Source organism: Branchiostoma lanceolatum, chromosome 2, assembly GCF_035083965.1.
Source record: "Branchiostoma lanceolatum isolate klBraLanc5 chromosome 2, klBraLanc5.hap2, whole genome shotgun sequence".
NCBI classification, from domain to species: domain Eukaryota; kingdom Metazoa; phylum Chordata; class Leptocardii; order Amphioxiformes; family Branchiostomatidae; genus Branchiostoma; species Branchiostoma lanceolatum.
Genome location: NC_089723.1, coordinates 9785157 through 9807700, shown reverse-complemented (window position 1 = coordinate 9807700; position 22544 = coordinate 9785157). Strand labels below are relative to the sequence as shown.

The window sequence follows — 22544 nt, the reverse complement described above, 5'->3', positions numbered from 1 at the left end:
TACATTCAAGGACCTCGCTGTGTGGCAAGTTGACGAGCGAGACGTCTGCCTGGGAGAATATTCGGGAAGAGTTAAGGTGGTTGAGTGCAACGTGGATCCCGTGATGACGGCAGTCGTGACACGAAGAGAATTTGAGGACTTCGTCGAGTCTGACCCCACACAATCGTCGATGTGTGAAAGCAGATTAAGTGAGTCTACTCCAAATTACAATCTTGCAATATATTTTGCATGGAAAATAGATACGCATAACGACACAGGTTTCACATGCATTTTCACGCCGTCTTTTATTACCTTTGTCAAGAAAGTTATATCTATATAGATTCTAGATGGTAACGTTATATCAACTTACGTCTAATGTTCATGTTCCCAAGCTGAATGCTTAATATTGTTAGTTATCATTTTGTTCATCTACCAGAATTATGCCAAGTGGGAGATGGGGTCTCCTACCGTGGAACAGTCTCATTGACTGAAACAGGCAAGACGTGTCAACGCTGGGACAGTCAGACACCACATGGACACGACAGAACACCCGCTAATTATCCCTCAGGCGGACTGGAGCAGAACTACTGCCGGAATGCTGGCAACAGGACCGGAGTTTGGTGCTACACCACGGATCCCAGCACGAGATGGGAGTTGTGTGACGTACCAGTGTGTCATGCACGTAAGAGCTGATGCTTGTTACCTCCGTAGGGTATTGTTTTTAGTTGCGTGTTTGTGAATTCTCACCTGTAAATCAAGATCATGGCGGTTATGGTCACCTGACAGATATTTCAGGTACTGCAGTACTTACAGACTGACACCCCCTTGCTGTAATAGTAGAGGATCCGGAGTATAGTCCATTTGCAAATTGTAATGTAGTAGAAACGGACGTATGGTCAGCCTACATAAAGACCGTGTTGTGCACCCAGAGCGTCATTTTTATATTATATTTGCAACATATTTTCAGCGTATAGACGTATGTACGTTTATTCAAGGTACATTTTAAGACGAGATTTTGAAATGATGCCATAGTTATGTTATTAGGCACAATTCATGACTTGGAATCCTCTTTCTGACAGAAACGTTGGAGCAGCTTCGAGTTTGCGGACGCGATGAAACATTGTCCATTCAGTGCCCTGCTAGACAACAGATCAACATCGTGTCCGCCCTGTATGGCCGGACCACCCGAGATCATTGCTCCAACGGTCCCATCTACACCACCAGCTGCCGCAGCCTCAACAGCCTGGCTCTGGTCAGGAGCGGCTGCCAGGGGATGTCCAGCTGCTCGGTCGTGGCCTCGCACAGCGTGTTCGGGGATCCTTGTTATGGCACGACAAAGTACCTGGAAGTCGAGTTCACATGCACAGGTAAATATATGTGTTGTAATTGGTACTAAGGTCAACTTTTGTGCGGTGAGAAACAAGATAGACCTACGGCCTTTGCAGTTGATTAAAAACTTTCCGACGTTAGGAGAAACTATGGAATCTATATTTAACATAGCACATCTTATATTCACCCGACATTTCCCCCAAATTAGTGTTTCAGTCTGCCTGTTGATCTATGAAGCCGCTAATACTGACATTTACTAACAAAATGCATAATAACGACACCGAACTGCCACATACTGAACAAACGTTAACGAGGGATGTCTTTGTTAAACTGTATTGTTTTCGTCAATGTATCGTGTGAACAACGCACCATGACTAACTTCATTATCTCCATAAAAAATGGATACTAAGTATTGTTTTGAGCGTGTCTGTGTGAATGTTTGCGTGTGTTTGTGTGTGTGTCCGGCCGGATGCATCTAGTCAGCATAACTCAAGAACGTCTGGATGGATTGTAAACATATTTAGTATGTGGGTAGGTGTTGGAAGAACGAAGGTCAAGGTCGATTTTGGGCCCCCTGGTATGTGACACTGGAACTGCATTGGCGTTTTTGTCAAAATCTTCCGAGGAGAATAACTGAACAAAGAAACAACAGTTTTCCGTGTTATTTATTTTGCAGGTAGCTTGGACAGAGATGTACACAATGAAGTGCAAATTATGCAAATTGGGACTTAATTTGCATAAGTAATGAGGAAAATCTATATTTCCATTTTAGGCATGTTGTAGCAGCTTTTACCTGTTAGTTCCGAAACTAGGGCAAGTATTCCCCAGAGACCCAACAGCTAGTGGTCCAACCACAAAGGGATGTAAAACCCAACCTGTATACTTGTTTCTATTATGTGGATAGTTTAAGTGTTACTTGATATAATGAAATGGTGATAATCAGAATCTAATTTGCATAATTAATCAGGAATTTTATAAACCCACTCCGTTCAATGGTACGGCAGTTCAAAAATGCAACATTCTAAGCACAGAGTGATATGAAGTAAAGGGCAAATGTCAGAGTTGCGATAGTTGCAGCGAGTGGAGTTGGCAGAATTAGAAAGTTACCAACCTTGTGTGACAAATGCAAATGACAGACATTCCAGGTAAATGAAGGAGTAAATAAAAGAGCCTACTTATTCACGTGGAGCTATTGTTTTTGGCCTGTCTGTTTGTGTTTTTGTTGTTGTATATTTTCCATATGGTAGTCACGTTAATCGTAGAGTGACAGGAAATAATCAATGGACACAAATTAACCAAAACCTTATTTGCATAATTAACGACATACAATTAAACAAGACAAAGAAATAATCCACGGAGGCATGCGATCTTCAAACTCTTATGGGGGATTATATTTGGAAGATACCTTTTTTTATACCTGAACACATGATAACAAATTTAATACTCAACATCGGTACAATAATCAAAAGGCCGGAAAAATTGATAATATGTAGAAATGTGCAATATTTCAGTCATTGTTAAAATTTGTTTCCCTCTTACTATTGTGCGAAATGACCACGACACAAAGGGGTTCAAAAGGTTTTAATGGTCTGTCGCAACCACCAATATACAAGAATAGAAATGACAATGATACACACATGCATTTCAAAGTGCTTTAATTTGTAACTCTACCACATAGCTGGCGCGGCATGTGGGTGTCCCACCTCGCGTTGGTCTATCAGTATATATCATGCTTCACTACTTCATAAATGATTAAATGTTTCCTGTCGTGACCGTATAGTTTTGCTACTATGCACATTAGGTATTTCACAAGTTATTGAATGATTTCATTTTACATTTTACAGACGATACAGGATTTGAAATGAACATCACAGAGACTACCACTTCTTCTATCGCCGTCCAATGGCAGATACATCGGCAAACGTGTGCCAACAGCACTGTTTTTGTAAAGCATAAAAACCTTTTCAATCATCAGTATCAAATCGAATCGACGACGTGGGACACAGACAATTTCAACTTTACTGACCTCGCACCAGGAACTTCATATCTACTTAAGGTCTACATTCGACATCGAAATGGTCAGGTCTTCTTCTTTTCAGTGACAGAAACAACAGGTAGGATACTAGTTTTCCATTGTTTGTTAATCACTCACTGAGATCTCTTTAAACGTAGCTTTGTGGTTTCGGTTTTATCATATGGGCATCCATGCTCATGCAATGGAAAACTATTTTTCTAGACCGCAAATGTTGCCTCATCAAACGTATATTTCAATATTTAATAAAAAAACAACTGATTACATTAATACCTTGTTTCGCAGGTATACCAGACGTCGGCCCAGTCGGCCCAGTTGCCAACCTTACCACTTCCAAGGTATCGTCTTCTGGATTCATGGTGTCGTGGGTGCCTCCCCCATTCACAAATTTCCTGGGATACAGAGTTGATTTCAGGATGGTCGACAGTGAGGAGAGGAGATCTGTTTATTCGGGACAGCCAAACGTCACTTTGGAAGGGCTTGTCCCAGGTGTTGAGTACAGCGTCAATGTGACAGGAGTAGCAGTTGACAGTGAGACGCCACCGGCTGGAATAAACCAATATACGAGTGAGTTGACGTGTTATTTTAATCAGGGTATTTCTGTCTTAAGATAAGGCTGCAAGATGAGAACAAATAGTAAGGTTCTGTCAATTTTAACGACTTAAAGTTTGCTGGCTAACATAAGATATAAAGACGAGTCTTTCGATAAGATTAACACGTCAAAGTATGCTCAATTCTGATATCTTATGGTTTTCGTTTGTTTTGTTTGGAGCAGTTGTGGACCATGCCCATTATCTACACACCGAAGAGGTCCGGGAAGACTCGGCCACGTTGGCCTGGGACGCTCCGACCGCGCCTCTGCTCGGATACCGACTCGTGGTCTACCCTTCCTATGACCCTCTCCTGGCGACTAATGTCACACTGCATGGTGGCAGTGTGACCGAGGCGGTGGACGACCTGGTACCTGAAACCATCTACATAGCCAAGCTGTTCCCCTTTGGTCATGAAGGCGAAGGGGCCAGCTCGGTTATCATCTTCCTTACAGGTGTGTGTGTGAATCCAGTCTTATCGACAAAATGATGACTTCAAAGTACGGATCATACATTAAGGGATACTGAATGAAAGAATAGTAGGAAAATAGTGTACGAAACAATACCTTCAGTTATAGCTATCTGCTACTCTTGTTCCCCCAAGTACTTATCATTAGATTTTCTATTTTTCTTTAACAACATGCAGCAGCTGCCAAGGCAACAACGGAGCCAACCTCGTTGCCGGAGTCAACTTCATCTGGTGAGTGCCCCATTCGAGGTTTCTGGCTGAATGATACTACTTTTAAAAACATATTTCTACTGGCATATTTCTACTGGCATATTTCTACTGGCAAAAGTAGTATCATTCTGGCTGAATGATACTACTTTTGACAGCATATTTCTGTTGCATATAATCTGAAACTGTAGTGTCTTTCTGTCAGTTACTGTGTTTTCCAAGGTTGCCATTGACCAGAAAATGTAATTAGATAACATATACATGCTCCTATATAGGTAAATCTTGAACCAGTTATCAGTTATGCAAAACGTGACCATTTTATGTGCTTTTATTATGGAATACATGTATATGAAATATCTAAATGATATAATTAATTCCTCCCCTAGGATATTGGACGACATTGTCTACCAGCGTTAAGCCTCACACGTCATCGCTACAGCCAGACCTGTCTACATACACTACGCCAAGTGGTAAGTTAAATATTCTATTTCCAAGCATGCATGGGTGTTAGAACTTTAGAAGAACTTTATTGCACGACTATTGTTGCAGGTACAAAGTATGGCAACAACAATAAACATAAAACAAGACATAAGTATTGAATAAAACTATTCACTACAACAAAATGACTATCTTAGCTTTTACATGATTCAAGTTGGGATAATTTTGAGTATCATTATTTTTTTCTAATAACAAAAAAGCATTTTATATATTTGTCTATTTTAACACTGTATGAGCTGTTGCATCTGAATATATAGTCAAATCTATCTGTGGCATTGAGTGTCTTAAAATCTGAAGTACTTGAATTGAGAGAGGTGAATAACTCATCGCATAGAGGATCATACTTAGTGCATTCAGATACGGTACCAAGTTGATGGGGGGGGGGGGGCACACAGCCCTTGGGCCACACAGTTGTGCAAGGGCAGATGATAGTGCAGCAGGGGCTGGGCCACTGCTATCTGTGGTTTCAACTTTCATTCTCCCATAAGTGCTTACTGCGAAGGCTGATTTCAAAGTAGACGAGCATTATGAGCCATTGTTGAAGTCTTTAACATCACTATGTTGGGGAATGGCTGTGATACATGCTGTCAGACAATACCCCCTAAATTTACACAATGAGTACTGCTATTCGGTTGTATTCAATTTGGTAATTTTCAATCCTTGTGTCAGTAGATTCAGATTCCATTGAAGGGGCGATCAACGAAGATACTGAGTCCGCCCAAAGTGAATCGTCTGACAGTGGCTACAACGAAGATACCGGGTCGTCTGCAAGTGATTGGTCCGACAATGAGTATAGCCATGGATTTAGCGACCCTGACTTCTCCTCTGCTCATTTTGAAATGGGTGACTCCCTGTTGCAAAATACGGACGGTAAGATCCTTTATTTTATTACGTTACGTAGTACTGTTAGTACTGGAAACATACTGGCAAATATGAGTGGCAATCGATTAAACGATGTGAGGAAAATAGCCAATGTGGAGTATACCATTAAAGCCCCCCCCCTCCTCTAACTGGACCCGCGGCACGCTAGAGGCGTCGCTGCGGCCGATCGAATTAACAAAGCACCAAGCGAATTTCATCGACAAAAAAGAATCTTTTTAAACTTTGTGTGTTTTGTTGTCTTTTTGGTCATACTTGTACGTTTTGAATAATATTCCCATTATAACGTCAAGGGTAACACACATTCAGTTTAGGACGCAGCGACGCCGCCAGCGTTCCGCGGCTCCAGTGAGAGGGGGGCCTAACGTCGTTTAAGTTTTTGGGAACATATCTATGTGCTTAAGCGATTCCATGTGTATTGGTTATTTCTACTTTAATGACCATGTTGTCATCTACAGAGGAAGAATCGTCCAGCGACACGTTGTTTGAGGTGAGTTGAATGACCAAGCAATGTCACCTTATGTTATCCTCGCATCCTAATGATATCCAAAAACACATAAGTGAATGGTATTGCATATATATCAGAACCCACCTACACCACCATGCGTAGTACACTGTATTTCATCACAAAATGGCTACCCTTGCAGACAAGTTTTGTACATCAAGTTCGGGAGTCTTGCCTAGCAGTTAACCTTATTTCTGTAAATGTAGAAAAGTTCGCGGTGGTTTTATTTTCGCGGTGAGCTCTTCATCGCGAACTTAAAACCACTGGGGAATTATTTGCCCTCCAAACCTTTTCTATTTAAAGCATTGTGTACTGTACATTCTACTATATTTCTAGTTCAATGATTGTGTGGGGTTGCCTAGGACACGATCTGCACACTACGTGCAGCACTGTACATGTACTGTCCCGATTGACTATATGTACGGTGGAAAGGGATCCGGACCGCACGATATTCACGATCAGGATGTCTAAAGCACCCTTGTTGAGAAGATATGAGGCCGCGCACTTAGCTATCTTGGTTTCTGATTAGCTGTCCGTAAAGACGTCGATGTTTCCATTATATGACTGTAGCGCTACTATTGTTTCAAAAGCGACCTTAAAACCACCGCGACCACTCCATTTTCTCCCTACCGCGAAACTAAATCACTGCTTCGAATGTTACCAGCTAATGGTATCCAAATATCATAGTGATTGCGTACATCCTATTTGTTTATCCAATACTATATACCTATATCTATATCTATATCTATATCTATCTATATCTGTCTATATCTATCTATCTATCTATCTATCTATCTATCTATCTATCTATCTATCTATATATATATATGGAATGATACCAAATACTTGTGGATCTCTGTCTTACAATTTTACCACACACAGGACATACCACCACCCCCATTGGTTGAAGGTCTTTCCATTCCTGAGATTCCTGGAGTTGACCTCAGTGACATTTCAGCGGCTGACCCACCGGTAGTGATGTCGGCCCTTGTCCAGTCAACATTCCAACATGACAAGGTATCAGTTGCATTTCTTAAGATAAATAAGACAATTTATTTATCTTATCTTTAATAAAATAATCATAATATTTGACTGTGTATAGCTAAAATAACACGTAAAAATTCAACATGGCTGACGGGAAATAAAGACAGCAACGATGGAATCGACATGTAGGCTGTATTTGACGAAAGCAAGGTTAATCACTGAATGAAATGAATTCACTCATGACTATTTGCTAATAACATAACTCAAAGTCAGTCAACTTACTCCCTGGATAATTTTTGCAGGAAACAGACCATGCAGAAGACGAAGCCGACAACACCAAGTTGTGCGAAGAATCTATGAAAGCCTTTCATGCGGCCTCTTCATCAGTTAGAGGCCTCGATGGAATCAAGGTGCTGTCTCAGAGAGGCGCGCTTGTCGTGGCTGGCTGTCCGAACCTACCTCATGAAGCAAAGGTACTTTAAGCAACATTTTTTGGATCCAATTTAAAAAAAATCTGAGCACATTCGCGAAGTAGCTAGTTTGAAAAGGATTCATGTTGACAAGCTTAAAAAGGATTCATGATTGTTTGTAGTACTGCACAAGAATGGATGTTTACTTCGTTAGTTTTAGCCTTCGTCATTATTCGAATGACAATCGCCTAGATGCCTTCGCATAGCCGCTATTTGGACAGGTCAACCAGCGTTCAGGACAAACAATTCATTATCTTTCCCTGTCCCCAAACGCAGGAAGTTGCCATTGAAGCGATGAGATTGACGACGGAGGCAATGTCAGAAATGGAAGTACTCGAACCAGATGCTGTTTCTATCGTGGGGACAGGTAGGATAATATCGTGCGATTACTTACTACGAGATCCACTCAAAGATTATGCAACAGAGTCAAGTGGTAGAAAGAACATTTGTGATTTATACATTACGGGTACCAGAACGTAAGTTCTGTGGCTGTTAAAAAACCCCTCAGGCAATCTCTTGAAGGGTCGTTTCAAACTATATACCACTGTGAGGTTTACAACAAATGCAGATTTGGTATATCTATTTTGCATCTCGTTTCGTCGTGTCAGTTTTGTCGTGTTGTGATGATCAATTACATTATCTAATCTTTCATTGCCGGCATTGCCCATTAGAACTGAACAAGATAATGATGATGTATGAACGGACTGTCCACTGGTTGATGTAGGAATTTTTCCTTTTTCTTTAGCTTTGCTGGGCTCAATTGGTCACATCCTTGAGGAAGGGAATCCGGATCTGGATAACTCTGCTACTGATGGCATATCTGACGCTGAAGACGAATATCTCTCCCCGCAAGAGAAGGAAGAACTGGCAGCTGAAGCGAAGGCGGATAAACATGCAAAGGTATGAATTGCATAATAAGTGTCAATTTCTTTTCATGATCTTGCGTTAACCAATTTGACTATACAATTGACTTAAATGTTTTTAAATCTATTAAACACTTAGAAACGTTCAATGATTAAGAAAACACGCGGGGTCATTGATGGTCTGGTGAGCACGATGAGGAATGGGCTGACGTTAGGAGGACCCCCAACTGTGGTATCTGCGGGAGGCGTAACGGTCATGGTGCAACGGACAAGGGCTAACAAGCTCGAGGAGAGGACAGTTGAAGTGGAGGGTGCATCTGTGTTGTTCCCTTCTGGAAAGACCTTAATCCCCGCCAGACCTCCCTCTTTGGTGGATACAAAAGTAAGTTGACATATTCAATACAGTCCTGTCACCATTACATAATGTCGTTTCTGACCAATACTAATTACAGAACCACAAGAGGTGATTTCATTGAATACAGTATCTAAAGGAATTGATATGATAACTGAACAAAAAAAAAATGATGTACCAAAATGTCTTCCGACGTCTACGTCTTGTCTACGTTGTTATTTTCTAATCTGAGATGTATTTTGTCCTCTTCCTGTTCAGATTGTTGTGTATCGAAACAATCCGTTCACTTGGGGAGGTGGCGAGCGTGTGGTGCAGTCGGTTGTCTGTGACCTGTCTTTACTACCATTAAGGACACCATGGCTCACCTTTGACCATATGAAAGAGGACATTCTTCTGAAGTTCCAAACCGATCCAAGCAAAATTGAAACGCAGCTTTACGAGTTTTCCCCGTTGGGTACCTCAGGCATGACGTATCACCAAGTCAACATCACCGACGAGAACGACGTGGTCCTTGTGCGTGTTCAGGCGACCAACAAGAGCTCCGTATTAAGTGTATTTGGTAGTGCCGGTGGCTTCCCCAATGAAACCAAATATGACATCTTCAATAGAAGTTGGGAAGGCCAAGATTTCGATAGCTATCGGTTTGGCGTTCATCCCGTGGATCTGTTGGTATCTGGAAGGAACAGTACTGGAATATACAGAATTGGAGTGAAAATTGAAGGTAAGTCTATTTTCGACCCGTTATTGATGGCCTTTCTTGCAAGATGTGAAGACTGTGTTTTCCTACATAAATCATGATTAAGAGGTATAATTTGCAACGCATTCAAGAAACGCAATTGTTTGTTAAAGCTCTTGCTGATGTGCTAGAGGAGCCTACGAAGGACGGTGTGTTGTTGGTTGAAGACGAATCAAACAAGAACATTACACGGTACTACAGTTTTGGGGTACAGCGCATCGGATGTAGCTTTTGGGATGAAGAAAGGGAGATCTGGAGCAGTCATGGTTGTAAGGTACGACCATTGTTAACCTCTCATTACATTACTTTATCGTACTATTACAAACATCTATGCATGCACGTCCTTTACAATACACGTATTATTGCTTGCAATCTTCAATGTATTGTGGAAGGCAAGCTTTTTTTTCATTTTCAGCACAATAGAGGAAAATTACATCAGCATGTGCAATTAATGTCGATTGCTTGTTCAAGAAAAGCTGCATTTCACGAAACTGCTGCCCATTTTAGGTTCATCCTACAACATCCGTCACAGAGACTGTGTGTGCCTGCAATCACATGACGCCATTTGGTTCTGACTTCGCGACTGCACCTAACAGCATCGATTTCAACACGGTCTTCAGCAATTTCGCCGATCTTGACAAGAACTCGGCTGTTTTCTCAACAGTGCTCGTTGCTCTAGGGCTATACTTGATTGCTGCAGTGTTTGCTAGAAGGAAGGATATAGCGGACATGAAGAAAGTATGTGTGTTCTCCATCCCGACTTCCGTGCATTTTTGCCATATTTGCTTCCTTTTCGCTCGTCAAATTCTGCTTCACGTGGCAGTTTTAATGATGAACTGATGTTTTATTTACCAGTGGTATTACCGATTCCTACCGGACAACCGTGCCGCAGATCAGTATTACTACCACATCACAGTGCACACAGGACACGTTGTGAGAGCTGGTACGGAATCTAACGTGGCGTTCAATGTGATAGGAGACGAAGCAGAGACGGGGGTGCGGATCTTTGGAATGGATTCACAGGTAACGTTTCTTTAACCTACTAGCTCAAAAGGATGGTGCTGGGGATTACGTCTCTGTCATGGTCACATATCGTTACCTCTTTTTTAACGAGTTTCCCCTGTGCAATGCCAATAGTACCACTTTTGGACACTTAACTAACACTCAGGACTGGAGCAGCATATTTTCTCCCTCAGTCAGCAACATATTGATTGGGACAAGCTCAACTCACTAAGAGCGAGGACTCTATTGTAGAAGCAGGGATTAAGAGGCTGCTCGGGAATCTTCCGTACCCCATTTAGACCGGAATGATTTTGATCCACTAACATTTAATCTGCAATATGAAATGTGAAATTTTTCCAATATGCGTTGATTTCAAATCTCGCTCTTTTGCTGCAATCCTCAGGTATTCAAGAAAGGCAGTATCAACACATTTAGTATGGCGGTACGCGGTAGTCTCGGCGAGATCAGAAGGCTTCAGATCTGGCACGACAACAAGGGAGGCAGGAGCAGGTCCTGGTACCTGGAGAAAGTCATTCTGCAAGATCTACAAACGAGGGACAGGTGAGCACAATCGGCCAGGGTAATGACTTCTGTTACAAAAGCTGCGTAACAACGTCACCTCAGTTGCTAAATTAAATCAAGTCCGCAGAAGAGACTATATGATTCTATATCTCTGATGAGTTTTGTTAGCCATGCACTATGTCAGGTGCCAACATATATACATGTACTTTTTCAATACCTGGGAAATTCTTTTATATTGATTTCCGTGAAATCACTGATCAGGCCTAATATGTCTTATCTAGTAGCGACCACACAAACGAAAATACGAATCTGATATTGAGGTAACGTTACGTTAGGAAAGTAATGGCACGAAAGAAAAATCAGCTTTATGTAACATTTCATATGGTGTGGAGCATTTGATACGTTCAATACTATTCTTACCCTTGTAGAGAAAGTGGCCACATGAATGGACAGCTTCATTTCTAAAACTATTTCTTTCTGTTTCATCACAGATATGTTTTCATATGCAACGACTGGTTGTCTGTGGACCGCGGTGACGGCCAGGTCTACAGGAATCTTACTCCTGCGAAGGAGGAGGACCTGTCTTCTTTCTCCTTCCTCTTTTCGTCTTCGGTACGCACGGACCTGAAGAACGAACATCTCTGGTATTCTATCATCTCTCGTCCCACCAAGAGCTACTTCACAAGGGTCCAGCGTTTGTCTTGCGGCCTGTGCGTGCTCTACACAACAATGGTCTCCAACGCCATGTGGTATAAAACAGATGATAATCTTCAGACCACAACTCTGAAGCTCGGTCCCATTTCCTTCACGCTCCACGATCTATACGTCAGTGTGATGACGTCCGTCACCGTTGTACCAATCAACTTGTTGTTGATTCAACTCTTCAAACGGTGCAAGCCGAAAACTGAAGTAAACAAAGTCTCTGATACAAACGGACAGAAAGACAAAATCTCCACATCAGCCTCCAGACAGCTGATGCTGCCTCACTGGTGTGTCTATGTGGGTTGGCTACTGCTTTGTCTGGCGTGCTTGGTCTCAGCGTTTTTCACCATCCTTTACAGTTTGGAGTGGGGAAGTGTCAAGGCTAATAATTGGCTGAAGACGTTTCTCTTGTCATTTTTCCAGTCAACATTTGTCTTTGAGCCTGTCAAGGTGTGTCAAATGTACATTATACTTTCTTCGTGTGAATGTGAATTACATCGGATGGCATGGATCTTGAATGCATTAATCAATTAAATGTGCAGGTGTGGCCTGACGTGAAGGCTTGATAAAGATCTCAATTCGTCTATGCCCTTTATCTTATGATACCCATGATGGTATTGTTTCTGCATCCAGTAGTAACAGGAAGTACTCATATTTGTTCGGACAGATCGTCGTTCTGGCCGTCATCCTGTCTAAGTTGTTCAAAAGGATGACCCTTACAACAGTCCTCGGTGAAGACACGGCGTTCGATGCAACATCTTCCAGCGTCAAATATGATAAAAGCACTTTCGACTGCTTTCAGCTTGAAGGTAGGAAATTTGCCACTTCATAATCTGATAATTTCTATGTATGTCTCTTTTTCACGACGAAAATATTTGTTCTGCACCCATTGGCTTATCAAGTTGCACCGTAGCTTACCATATTGTTGTCCTTCTATCTCTCAGCAACTAAGACTCAGCTACAAAGAGCACTTCGTAAATTCAATGTCACCAATGAATCTACGCTAAAGGTTCAACAGAAAAGGAGGGAAATACGAGACAGAACTGACAGGACGTTGGGAGAAATTACCACATACCTCATCTACGTGCTGCTGTTGCTCGTTATAGCCAATGGAAGTATGGATTCCTCTTCTCACTACCTACACAAGGATTTGGAGGGGCTGTTAAGTGGCAAGTTTGACGAGGTAGTTTTTACAATGTACATATTCAACCCCAATTCTACATATTCTAACAGACGTATATTCCAATAACTTCAAAACAGAGGAACATTACCGAATGGCAGGCTCGTCGTTAAACTTTTTGTAATGATGTTTATGAAAAAAAAACGTTTCTGCTGAATAGAAAATATTGACTGAAATTGTTGTAAAAGAGATGGCAAAAGTTTTAAAATTGCCGCCTTTGCCGTCCATCATATCCAAAAACTCGATTGTTCCATTGTTGAACGTGATCTCTCATGCTGTGTTTGACATCTCACAAACGTTATACTATCTCCATGCAGGTTTCTACTGCAGAAAGCTTTTGGAAATGGGGACGAGAAAGCCTCCTTCCAGAACTCTTCAACAAGACTCAGTACAATACAGGGCGCCGAAAGTGGCGTGATAAGCCATTCATCAGTGACCTGCAATCCGTGATGGTTGGATCAGCAAGGATACGTCAGCTGAGGGTGTCTGCAGGTGGGTATCATTACACAATGAACATCGCAGTTGTGCCTAACAACAATTGTTTCAGTCGAATCGTTCAATTGCATGTTACAAGAACACGAGAAGACACGATGGGCATTGTTACGATGTCATCTCAAGTCACTGTGTCTCTTTACAGAGCTTAAATGGCCCGTGATAAAGATGGGCGGATCTTCAAAGATAGTGACCCAAGTGAATAGCACGGATGGCTTTTCGTAGATGGATGTTGTAATTGCCTGATGTGCATGTCCTTCCAATGTAACATTCATCATTTACTGAGTATCGATACCCAAACCATTCACAGGGCACTGTACGCTCCCCACGAAGTTTCGTTCCGCGATCCTTGAGTGCAACGTTGATTATACACCACGCAGCGAAGAAAAACGTTCCTTTGAATCAGGATGGCAGCCTGTTTCTACCATCAACCACACGCTCAACAACGGAAGTTTGGTCAAATCGCCGTGGGTTTACCAGAATCCCAGTAACGCCTTGAGTACGGCGGCAGAAATGTCTTCTTACGATTCAGGAGGGTACGTGGCAGAGTTGGGTGACAGTTATGAGGCCGCTTTGGAAACTATCGAAGGACAGGAGAAGTCGAATTGGATCGACCGCTACACACGGGCCATCTTAGTGGAATTCACTCTTTTCAACGCAAACGTGAACTTCTTCAGCACGCTAACATACGTAGTAGAGTTCCCCAACACTGGTGGCGGTGTGTCGTCCATGTCCATCAGCACCTACAGGCTGCATTACTTCATTGGCAGTCTGGGCTATATCGTAATGGCTTTTGACATCATCTACGTATTGTGGTTCCTCTATAAGTTGAAGAGGGAGGTGAAGATTATGGTACAAGAGGGGAAGGACTACCTCAAGCAACCGTGGAACCTTGTAGAAGTGCTGAACATAGTCCTGTCGTTGTTTGCCTTTGCTGTCTTTGCTGTGGCGAATGTTATGTCAAGGAATGTTCTGGACCATTTGAAAATCGCTAAAGGTAAAACATTCTCATTACAATGACAATGCCGGTACAATGACCAAGTCTGTCAACAATGTCCATCCCTTTAGACGGCTGTTATGACAACTAAAAGGAGTGTAAATTTCTTGTGTTGCTTTAGCACTTGTAAGACGGTTTTGCATCGAATCAATTGCATAGAAAGTGACTGTACTGTGGCATTTGTTTTCAGGGGAACTGCGCTATGTCGACTTCAGTGAAGCATCTTTCTGGAACCTTGTGTTCCTCTGGTCAATTTCCATACTCTCATTTCTCAACATCATGAAGTTCCTTCACCTGGTGCGTTTCAACCCAACCATCTCCATCCTGGCTGCATGCATACGTAAGATGTCAACTGAAGTCATGGGCTTCTTTGCGTACTTCTTCATCGTCTTCTGCGCCTTTGCACAGCTAGGTCGTCTACTGCTTGGCACCCAGCTGTCGGTATGTACACATTTGAGTACAGTGTTCATCTATACATGTGTGTATTAAAATGTGCATTACATTTTGCAATTGTGCAGCACAATTTGAGCTATTAGTATAAAGTCACCAATTCGGATCACAATATTTGTCTCACGGCGTCAACTACCGTTTGTAAGGTGAAAAAGGTTTGATAGGAATTTTATTGGCATACTTGCAATCTCGTGAATCTCGGCATTTATTTTTGTATATTTTCCTTTCATATTTCGTTCTTACATTTTTGTATGAAAAATTTTTGCGATACAGGGATACCGCACCTTTGTTGAAACGGGAAAAAGCCTGTTTACATCAGTGCTGGGGGGTTTCGACTTCGACGAAGTCAGAGAAACGAGACTTGGACCCATCTTTCTCCTGGCGTTTTTGCTTTGCCTGCTGCTTGTTTTCACCAACATCCTTGTTGCTATCATCAACGATGCCTTGGTCCTCATGAACGAGCTGGAGGCACCGGAAGAACATCGCCAAATTCTCCAGGAACTCTGGGAACGATGTTCTAATCTGCTTGGGTTGAGTGCTGAGAAAAATGAAGGTAAGCATTTATCTAGCTTAACTTTAGAAGGTCCTTGCCTGGTTTTATTTCTGAATCCAACAGTGTCCTTGTCATAGTTAGGACCCTTTTCATAATATAATTTGCATTCCCTTAATTAGTAAACTGTTTGAATTACCACTGCGTGTCTTTTATAACCTGGATATTCCTGTGAATTACTCAACTGCAGAAACCCTGGATGTCTTTGACCACTTGGAGGACTCTCTGATGGATCTTGAGCTTTCTCTACGAAGGATGACAGAGAGAGCTGTATTGGAAAAAGTCACGTTTCAATGGACAATGCAAGTAAGAGCCCACCGCCGATCCGGCTGCACAGAACGCACTCCAGTGTTTCTCCAGCAGTAGCCAGACTCGTAATGGAAGGACGATGTCCTACTCGTAGTACTGACAACAGTAGGACACTATATGGTGATTTGATCAGTGAAACTGTAAATAGCCTGTGTTTTATGGACATTGATTAATCTTTGTGTACTTATCTCGCTGAAAGCAGCTTACAAAGCGGTCTTGGCAAAAGACAGCACTGTACGTTCTTGAGCATTAATGTTTGTTCCACTCAGTTAACTTGGCACCTTGATGCTTCATGGTGAAGTGTAATTTGTTCTTATCAACGTTTATCTGTAGCTTGTGTGTGTAGTTTTATCCATTAAGACTAGGAAATTCTGAACACATATCTGTGATATTGATGCATGTAATTAGATGCACATGTGAAGAAACTACCTGATCATGTCACATAGCTGCGTGTACGACTTTTCTGTGTCATATTAATGAATAAATGAAGACCTTTATTGCACATTTTTGCCACACTGAGGTAAGTACAGGTCAAAACAGGACAAAAGATGTTGAACAGATACAGTTTAGTCAATGTAGAATGGTGATATGGAAAAGAAGACTTCTGTGCTTATTGGATATGACTAATCTATGTGCACTTATCTCGCTGAAAGCAGCTTACAAAGCGGTCTTGGCAAAAACAGCACTGTCAATTGTTCATAGTGTAGAATAATTAGTTTTTGACAGCGTTCATCTGTAGTTTGTGTTTGTGTGTAGTTTTATCCATTATAATTAGGAAATTCTGAACACCTATCTGTGAATGTTATATATGTAATTAGATGCACATGTGAATAAACTACCTGATAATGTCAAATACCTGCGTGTACGAGTTTTCTGTGTCATATTAATGAATGAAGACCTTTATTGCACATTTTATATATATATATATATATATATATATATATATATATATATATATATATATATATATATATATATATATATATATATATATACAGGTCACAACAGGACAAAACATGTTGAACAGATATAGTTTCATCAATGTAAAATGGTAATATGAATTTAAAAACTTCTGGAGAAACATTTCTTTGTTTGTTTCATCCATGATGTCAAATCTGCTGCCAATTTGCACATGTATCACTTATGGATACTCACACCATCTGTGTATTACCACTGCTTGACTCAATCTCATATGATTAATAAGTTCGCTGTAAAATCGGTATAACAAGTACAGAAAAAGTTCTTGTACTATCTGTTGCATGAGTCATGCCCTGTCAGCATCTTTCTAGTCTGCTGTTCAAGTTCCGCTGCATATGTATTGTAATACGGGGGCTGGCTGAAATTTATGGCTGGCTGATATTACGATTTTGCCCCCGTGGAGATCTGCTTCGAGATTACGCTAGGGCAAGTCCACCGTAAAGCTGCAATTTCCTTTTATCTGACCATCGGTATGAATGGCAGGGTGGTCTTGTGATCAGGCTGTTGACATAGAATCTAAGGGTTCTGGGTTCAAATCCCTAGCAGGCCCAATATGCCTTGCCCTTGGAAAAGGCACTACACCTATTTCCTCACTCGATTCAGGAGGAAATGAGTACCTAGCTTCGGTTAGGAGCGTTTCTTGCCCAATTGAATGGGACATACAGCTGGTGGTCTCGTGTTTGACTGGAAAGCCTCGCCTCGAGCGCGCAGAATTAGATCCCACCACGCTTTTATCGAAATGAGTAGGAGTCCTTCCTGGTGACTCGATCAAACCAGTCTTGTCTCCGGGTCGACATATTGGAAAGGTGGATCTAGTCACCTGTTATGCCAATCCTTCCACTATAGATGTGAAATAAATAAATGTTAGGCACAGTGAGATAGTGATGAATTGAAAAAAATAGGATTGGGTTCATTTTCCTTTTCAGACAGAGTACATCGTAAACCTGATAACTTGAGCAGTTGTTTTCCCGAACATGTTTCGGTACGCTGACAATTAATGATGCATGATGCCATCCACTAGAGGATGCCACACAGTGTTGCTCAATTTTGTTGTGGTATCGCTAAATGTACCGTTACATGATTGAGTTGTCCAGTGCTCGAGAGTGGCCGTGTCTATTTATTTGTATATGTACACTCACGTTTGCCATAGTGATATGACATAGTGATGAATTATTCATGGTATTACCAAGGACGTTATGATAGCCTTGCTCCTTTTTATAATTGTGAGGTCAACCAACAGTAGTTCTCCTCAGGCATTGTCGGTTCGAAAATAGCGGTACACGATATTTGGTGACTGTCGAACAAAGAAGCCATTTTAGGAGAAGACACCTGCCGTAGACCACAGCCGATATGTGTCGCATGTTGCTTGCGGCGCTGTTGAGTACGGGATTCCTGTTGTGGAGTCTGGCCTCTGTTAGCGGCTGTAAGTCATCACTTTTTTCTATGAACGTTAAGCCTGAAGTACAATTGTTTAGTCTATTTCACCAGGGGAATAGTGTCGACTACTGTCGTTTTTCAATGTGCGGGGGGGAGGGGGGCTGCAGATAAAAGCAATCAACATGATGAATTCAGCGGGAAAAAAAAGGTTATGTTGTCATGGAATATGTACTAACAGATACAGGGTAGCGTACATATTAGTACATATCGTCAAATCTCCCCTGTGTTAGATGCAGCTAGGTGAATGTAGCCTGGGTACCATCCTTGTATTTTTCCATACTTTCCGTAATCAAGAAGACGCGGAAAACTCACTAGAATTTCACCTAGGTTAAGCTTCATGCGTTCTTTGTCATGATTCACGATTGCCAGTGTGATTAGTTAATTCATTTTGCTCTTTACACGTGCTTACCAAGTTGTAATGCCTTCAGTTTTGGTATATTGTATTTGATATGCTCGTTACTTGGGGTTTCATGAGACGTATCATACTGATAAAGGACGCGTTGAGTTTGAATTTGGAGGTAAAGGTATGTGATCCCGTGTGTGCTGAAATGTTTAATAAATATAATGCTAGACGACAAAGATGTCTCTCCCCATTGTTGTTACAGTTTGATATCATCGAACATCAACTCAGTCTTGATCATATCGCGTTTGTGTGAAAACAAAGAGCAGGGCGCGTCCTAGCCCACCCAGTATAACATGTACTTTCTACTTTTTATTCAATGTCAGACCATGATTGGAGGAAAAAACAACTAATAAGCAACAGAAGCAACACAATGATACCGCTTTGATCCCCCTTAAGTTTAGCTATTGAAGTGAAAGACGTTGTCTATTTTACAGTAACGGTGTATTTGTTTCCTTTATACAAAAGAATTGTAACGCAGTGGGAGGCCATTGTCTTTCCCTCCAATGTCTACAATAGAAAACGAGATAAATTTGACACATTCCCCGCACTAGTAATATTCGTATAGCCCCATTCCACTAAATGGCGCTCCCACTGCGCTCCCGCTGCGACCTATGGCTAAGCTGGATTTGTGTATCTTGATTTCATAATTGGAATATCGTGCAAAATGATAAAAAGTATGACTGAAAAACAACAAAACACACAGAGCGTACAAATATCGTTTTTATCTCAAATATTCTTTGAGCGCTCTGCTAGGTTTTAGGTGGCAGAGAACGCGCGTCGTAGTGGAATTAGTTTATTTCAACGTTACAACGAGTCTGATGGACAGATCTTATTGACTGCATGCACATATTCGTTCCACTTTCTCAACAGAATTTGATACATTCCGTCCATTTATAGATAAATTCAACTACACTCTAGAAGGAGACAACCCTTACTGTGTATAAAAAGCTTAACATATCAAAGCATGTTTAGACCTTAGAACTAGTAGCCTAAGTGTAAGTGACCAATAGGCAAATACATGTAACAAGTATATCAACGAATGTTTTGACCTAAGAACTAGTAGTAAAAGTGATACGTCAAACTCGACATGTTGAATAATCTATATACATGTACTTCTACTTGGGTTAATTCTTTTGTATCCACTTGTTTGTCTGTATGTATAGTTGTAGACATTGTGGAGGTCGGTGTATTTTTTGTGGTGTCAATAAAATTGTTGTTTTGTTTCTTTCCCAAACGGCGCCATGAATAATCTGTTTTTAATGTTGTCATAATGGGCGCGCCCACTGGTGACGTATGTACAGCACAATGCATGGCAACAGAAACATTGGTGCAATCGATCTTTCATGCATGACAATTTTAATCTTCTTAAAAGCTAAAAGCACACTCGTTAAATTTGTTTTCGAACGTTGTCGCGAAACTGTTGCGTGCTGTATGTGCGTACATTACACCCTACAAGTGGAATCAAAGACCTGGTTTGACGTTTTTTTTACCGTACTTCCAGTACTGACCGAAGACATCTTTCTCGGGGGTTACTCCAGAGTGGAGTCTTACACCTGCGAAGTACATGACGTCATTGACACGGTTGAGAACACCACACCAGGAGCATGCGCAATGGCGTGCACAGCCCACGGAAGCTGCGAGGCTTTCGTTTACATCCGGGCACTGGGAAGGTGTAGCCTCCTCCCTATGTGTGTTCTGCACCAGAATGACGACCACGTCGCGTATTTGAAAATGCGTAAGAGCGTTAACATTTAATTCCATATTGATAAAACAAACCTGACTAATCTGGCCCAAACCGAAACAGTACAAGTCTCGCCTACTACAAGTTGTGCACCGATCTTATATTACAATATTTCTTCGTTTTGTTTGTCATTTACGATGATAGCAGAAAACGAAAAAAAGTCGGTTTGATTCACATCAGTGGATCACAATGCCTGATTACCAAAAACAAGTTGCGCATTGGGTTACACAAAGGAAGAATATGACACAGTGCAGAAATGTAGACTTGTCCAGGGGTGTTTGTCAACGTTTGTGAATATTGGTCATCCAGGAAATTGAAGAATGAAAATTTGATTCAATCCATACCACTGGATCACAATATGAAAATATCAGACGTTTCAGATGCCATATTTCTTCATCGATTCAAAATAGATGGTAATAGAGTGAAAATAAACACACACTCATACATAGCCTTCATACATACTTTTTTATAACGCCCAAGTAAGGCCCCATTTCACTAGACGACAATTGCGCTGCGACCTTGTCCTCGCTGCGACCTGTAAATTGGATTTGTGTAATCTATCATGCAAAATGTAAACATATGACTGAAAAAAAACACACACACAAACACAACACCAAAAAGCGTAAAATTGTAAATTTTTTCTAAATCTTGCGCGTTATTTCATACGTTGAGCGGTCTGCCAATTCGCTCGGCCGCAGCGATGTCGCCACCCTAGCGGAGCGGGGTGTAACAGACTAAAAAGATGATGATTTATTTCTTTGTACATTATCAGCCGTCCAATGGCCTTGGTTGACACATAGCGATGAGTGCGGACCGGCATACCCGAATGCGGCAGGAAACGCCAGTCAATGTAACCCGGCGTCAGCGCATCCATGTTGCTCCGGTCCGAAAAGGTGTGGGGGAAGCAACACTGACTGCAACTGTCCAACCTGTATCGACTACAGGACCATCAACGGCAGTTTTAGAACAATGGCAAACCCAGTGGATGGTAAGTCTCATTTCGAAAAAAATAAATAAATTTGACTACACTTTGGCGAGGCCTGAAGTACAGGCTGAAAACGGACATCCCACATTGACGTTTTTTACGACTGACGCTGACAACGAAGAACAAGAACTGACAAATATTTATTTCACTTGATAAGTATTTGTAGTTACATCATTTTTTTGTAAACTTTGCAAGAAATGGCAAGTAATGCTGACTAGTAAAACACAGAACGTGTGCATAGATATAGCAAATGCATACTAACTTGGTCGTTTCTTTGTTTAGCGTGTTCTATAACTGCGTGTACCCGAACAGAGAAAGTCTGGACGTAAGATACTATGCATTGTTCTTATCTTGTAGATTTGCAAACTTCTTTGCTTGTTCACTTAGTTGTTTGTCATCTTCCAATGTTTGCGTGTAGGAAGCCACATGAACTTCTAGTAAGGCACGGGATCCAACATTGCACATAGCATGGCCTTTGTACGTGTGAATTGAAGGTCGACCCCGGCCTTTTATCTTAAAGCTTCATGAGCCATTGCACGCTACCTTTCTGGCTATACAAGATTTCTATGGACATTTACTCGGAATGAAATAAAGCCCTATCAAGATGATCAGCTCCTTGCAGTACCAAGCGCTACCGCTAAACGTCCTCGATTTGAGGGTCAGTGCAGAAGAATGGCTTCGCTCATGTGGAAATGTGACTGCAATGAAATTAAGCTTCGCTAGGAAGCAGCTTTTGCCACAACTTCATACCAGCTGTATCTTAGAAGGCAAATTACAGACCGGCGAGTAGAATGAGTGCATGGCTTATCTATGTTCAGTATGCTAGCATGATATCAATGTTAACATTTGTGTGTGAAGGTTCATGAATGTTATGTTAAATCAAACCGCTGAATGTTGAGATGT

At 41.5% G+C, this 22544-nt stretch overlaps 1 protein-coding gene across 1 annotated transcript; it reads left to right on the top strand.

Moving 5' to 3' along the window:
- Positions 1–10622: 10622 nt before the first annotated feature.
- LOC136426819 (polycystin-1-like protein 2) lies at positions 10623–16932 on the top strand. The gene is made up of 11 exons (XM_066415541.1): positions 10623–10631; positions 10749–10916; positions 11299–11456; positions 11909–12406; positions 12753–12928; positions 13064–13302; positions 13617–13791; positions 14102–14788; positions 14979–15229; positions 15512–15791; positions 15979–16932. The coding sequence occupies exons 1-11, from the start codon at positions 10623–10625 to the stop codon at positions 16152–16154; spliced, it is 2817 nt and encodes a 938-aa protein (XP_066271638.1). The 3' UTR covers positions 16155–16932.
- The last annotated feature ends 5612 nt before the right edge of the window (positions 16933–22544 follow it).

Bases quoted from the DNA above. Each gene is read 5' to 3' on its own strand.
- LOC136426819 (XM_066415541.1), top strand. The intron at 11,457-11,908 runs GTGAGCACAATC...GTTTCATCACAG, and splicing joins GATCTACAAACGAGGGACAG to ATATGTTTTCATATGCAACG. The intron at 14,789-14,978 runs GTAAAACATTCT...ATTTGTTTTCAG, and splicing joins CCATTTGAAAATCGCTAAAG to GGGAACTGCGCTATGTCGAC.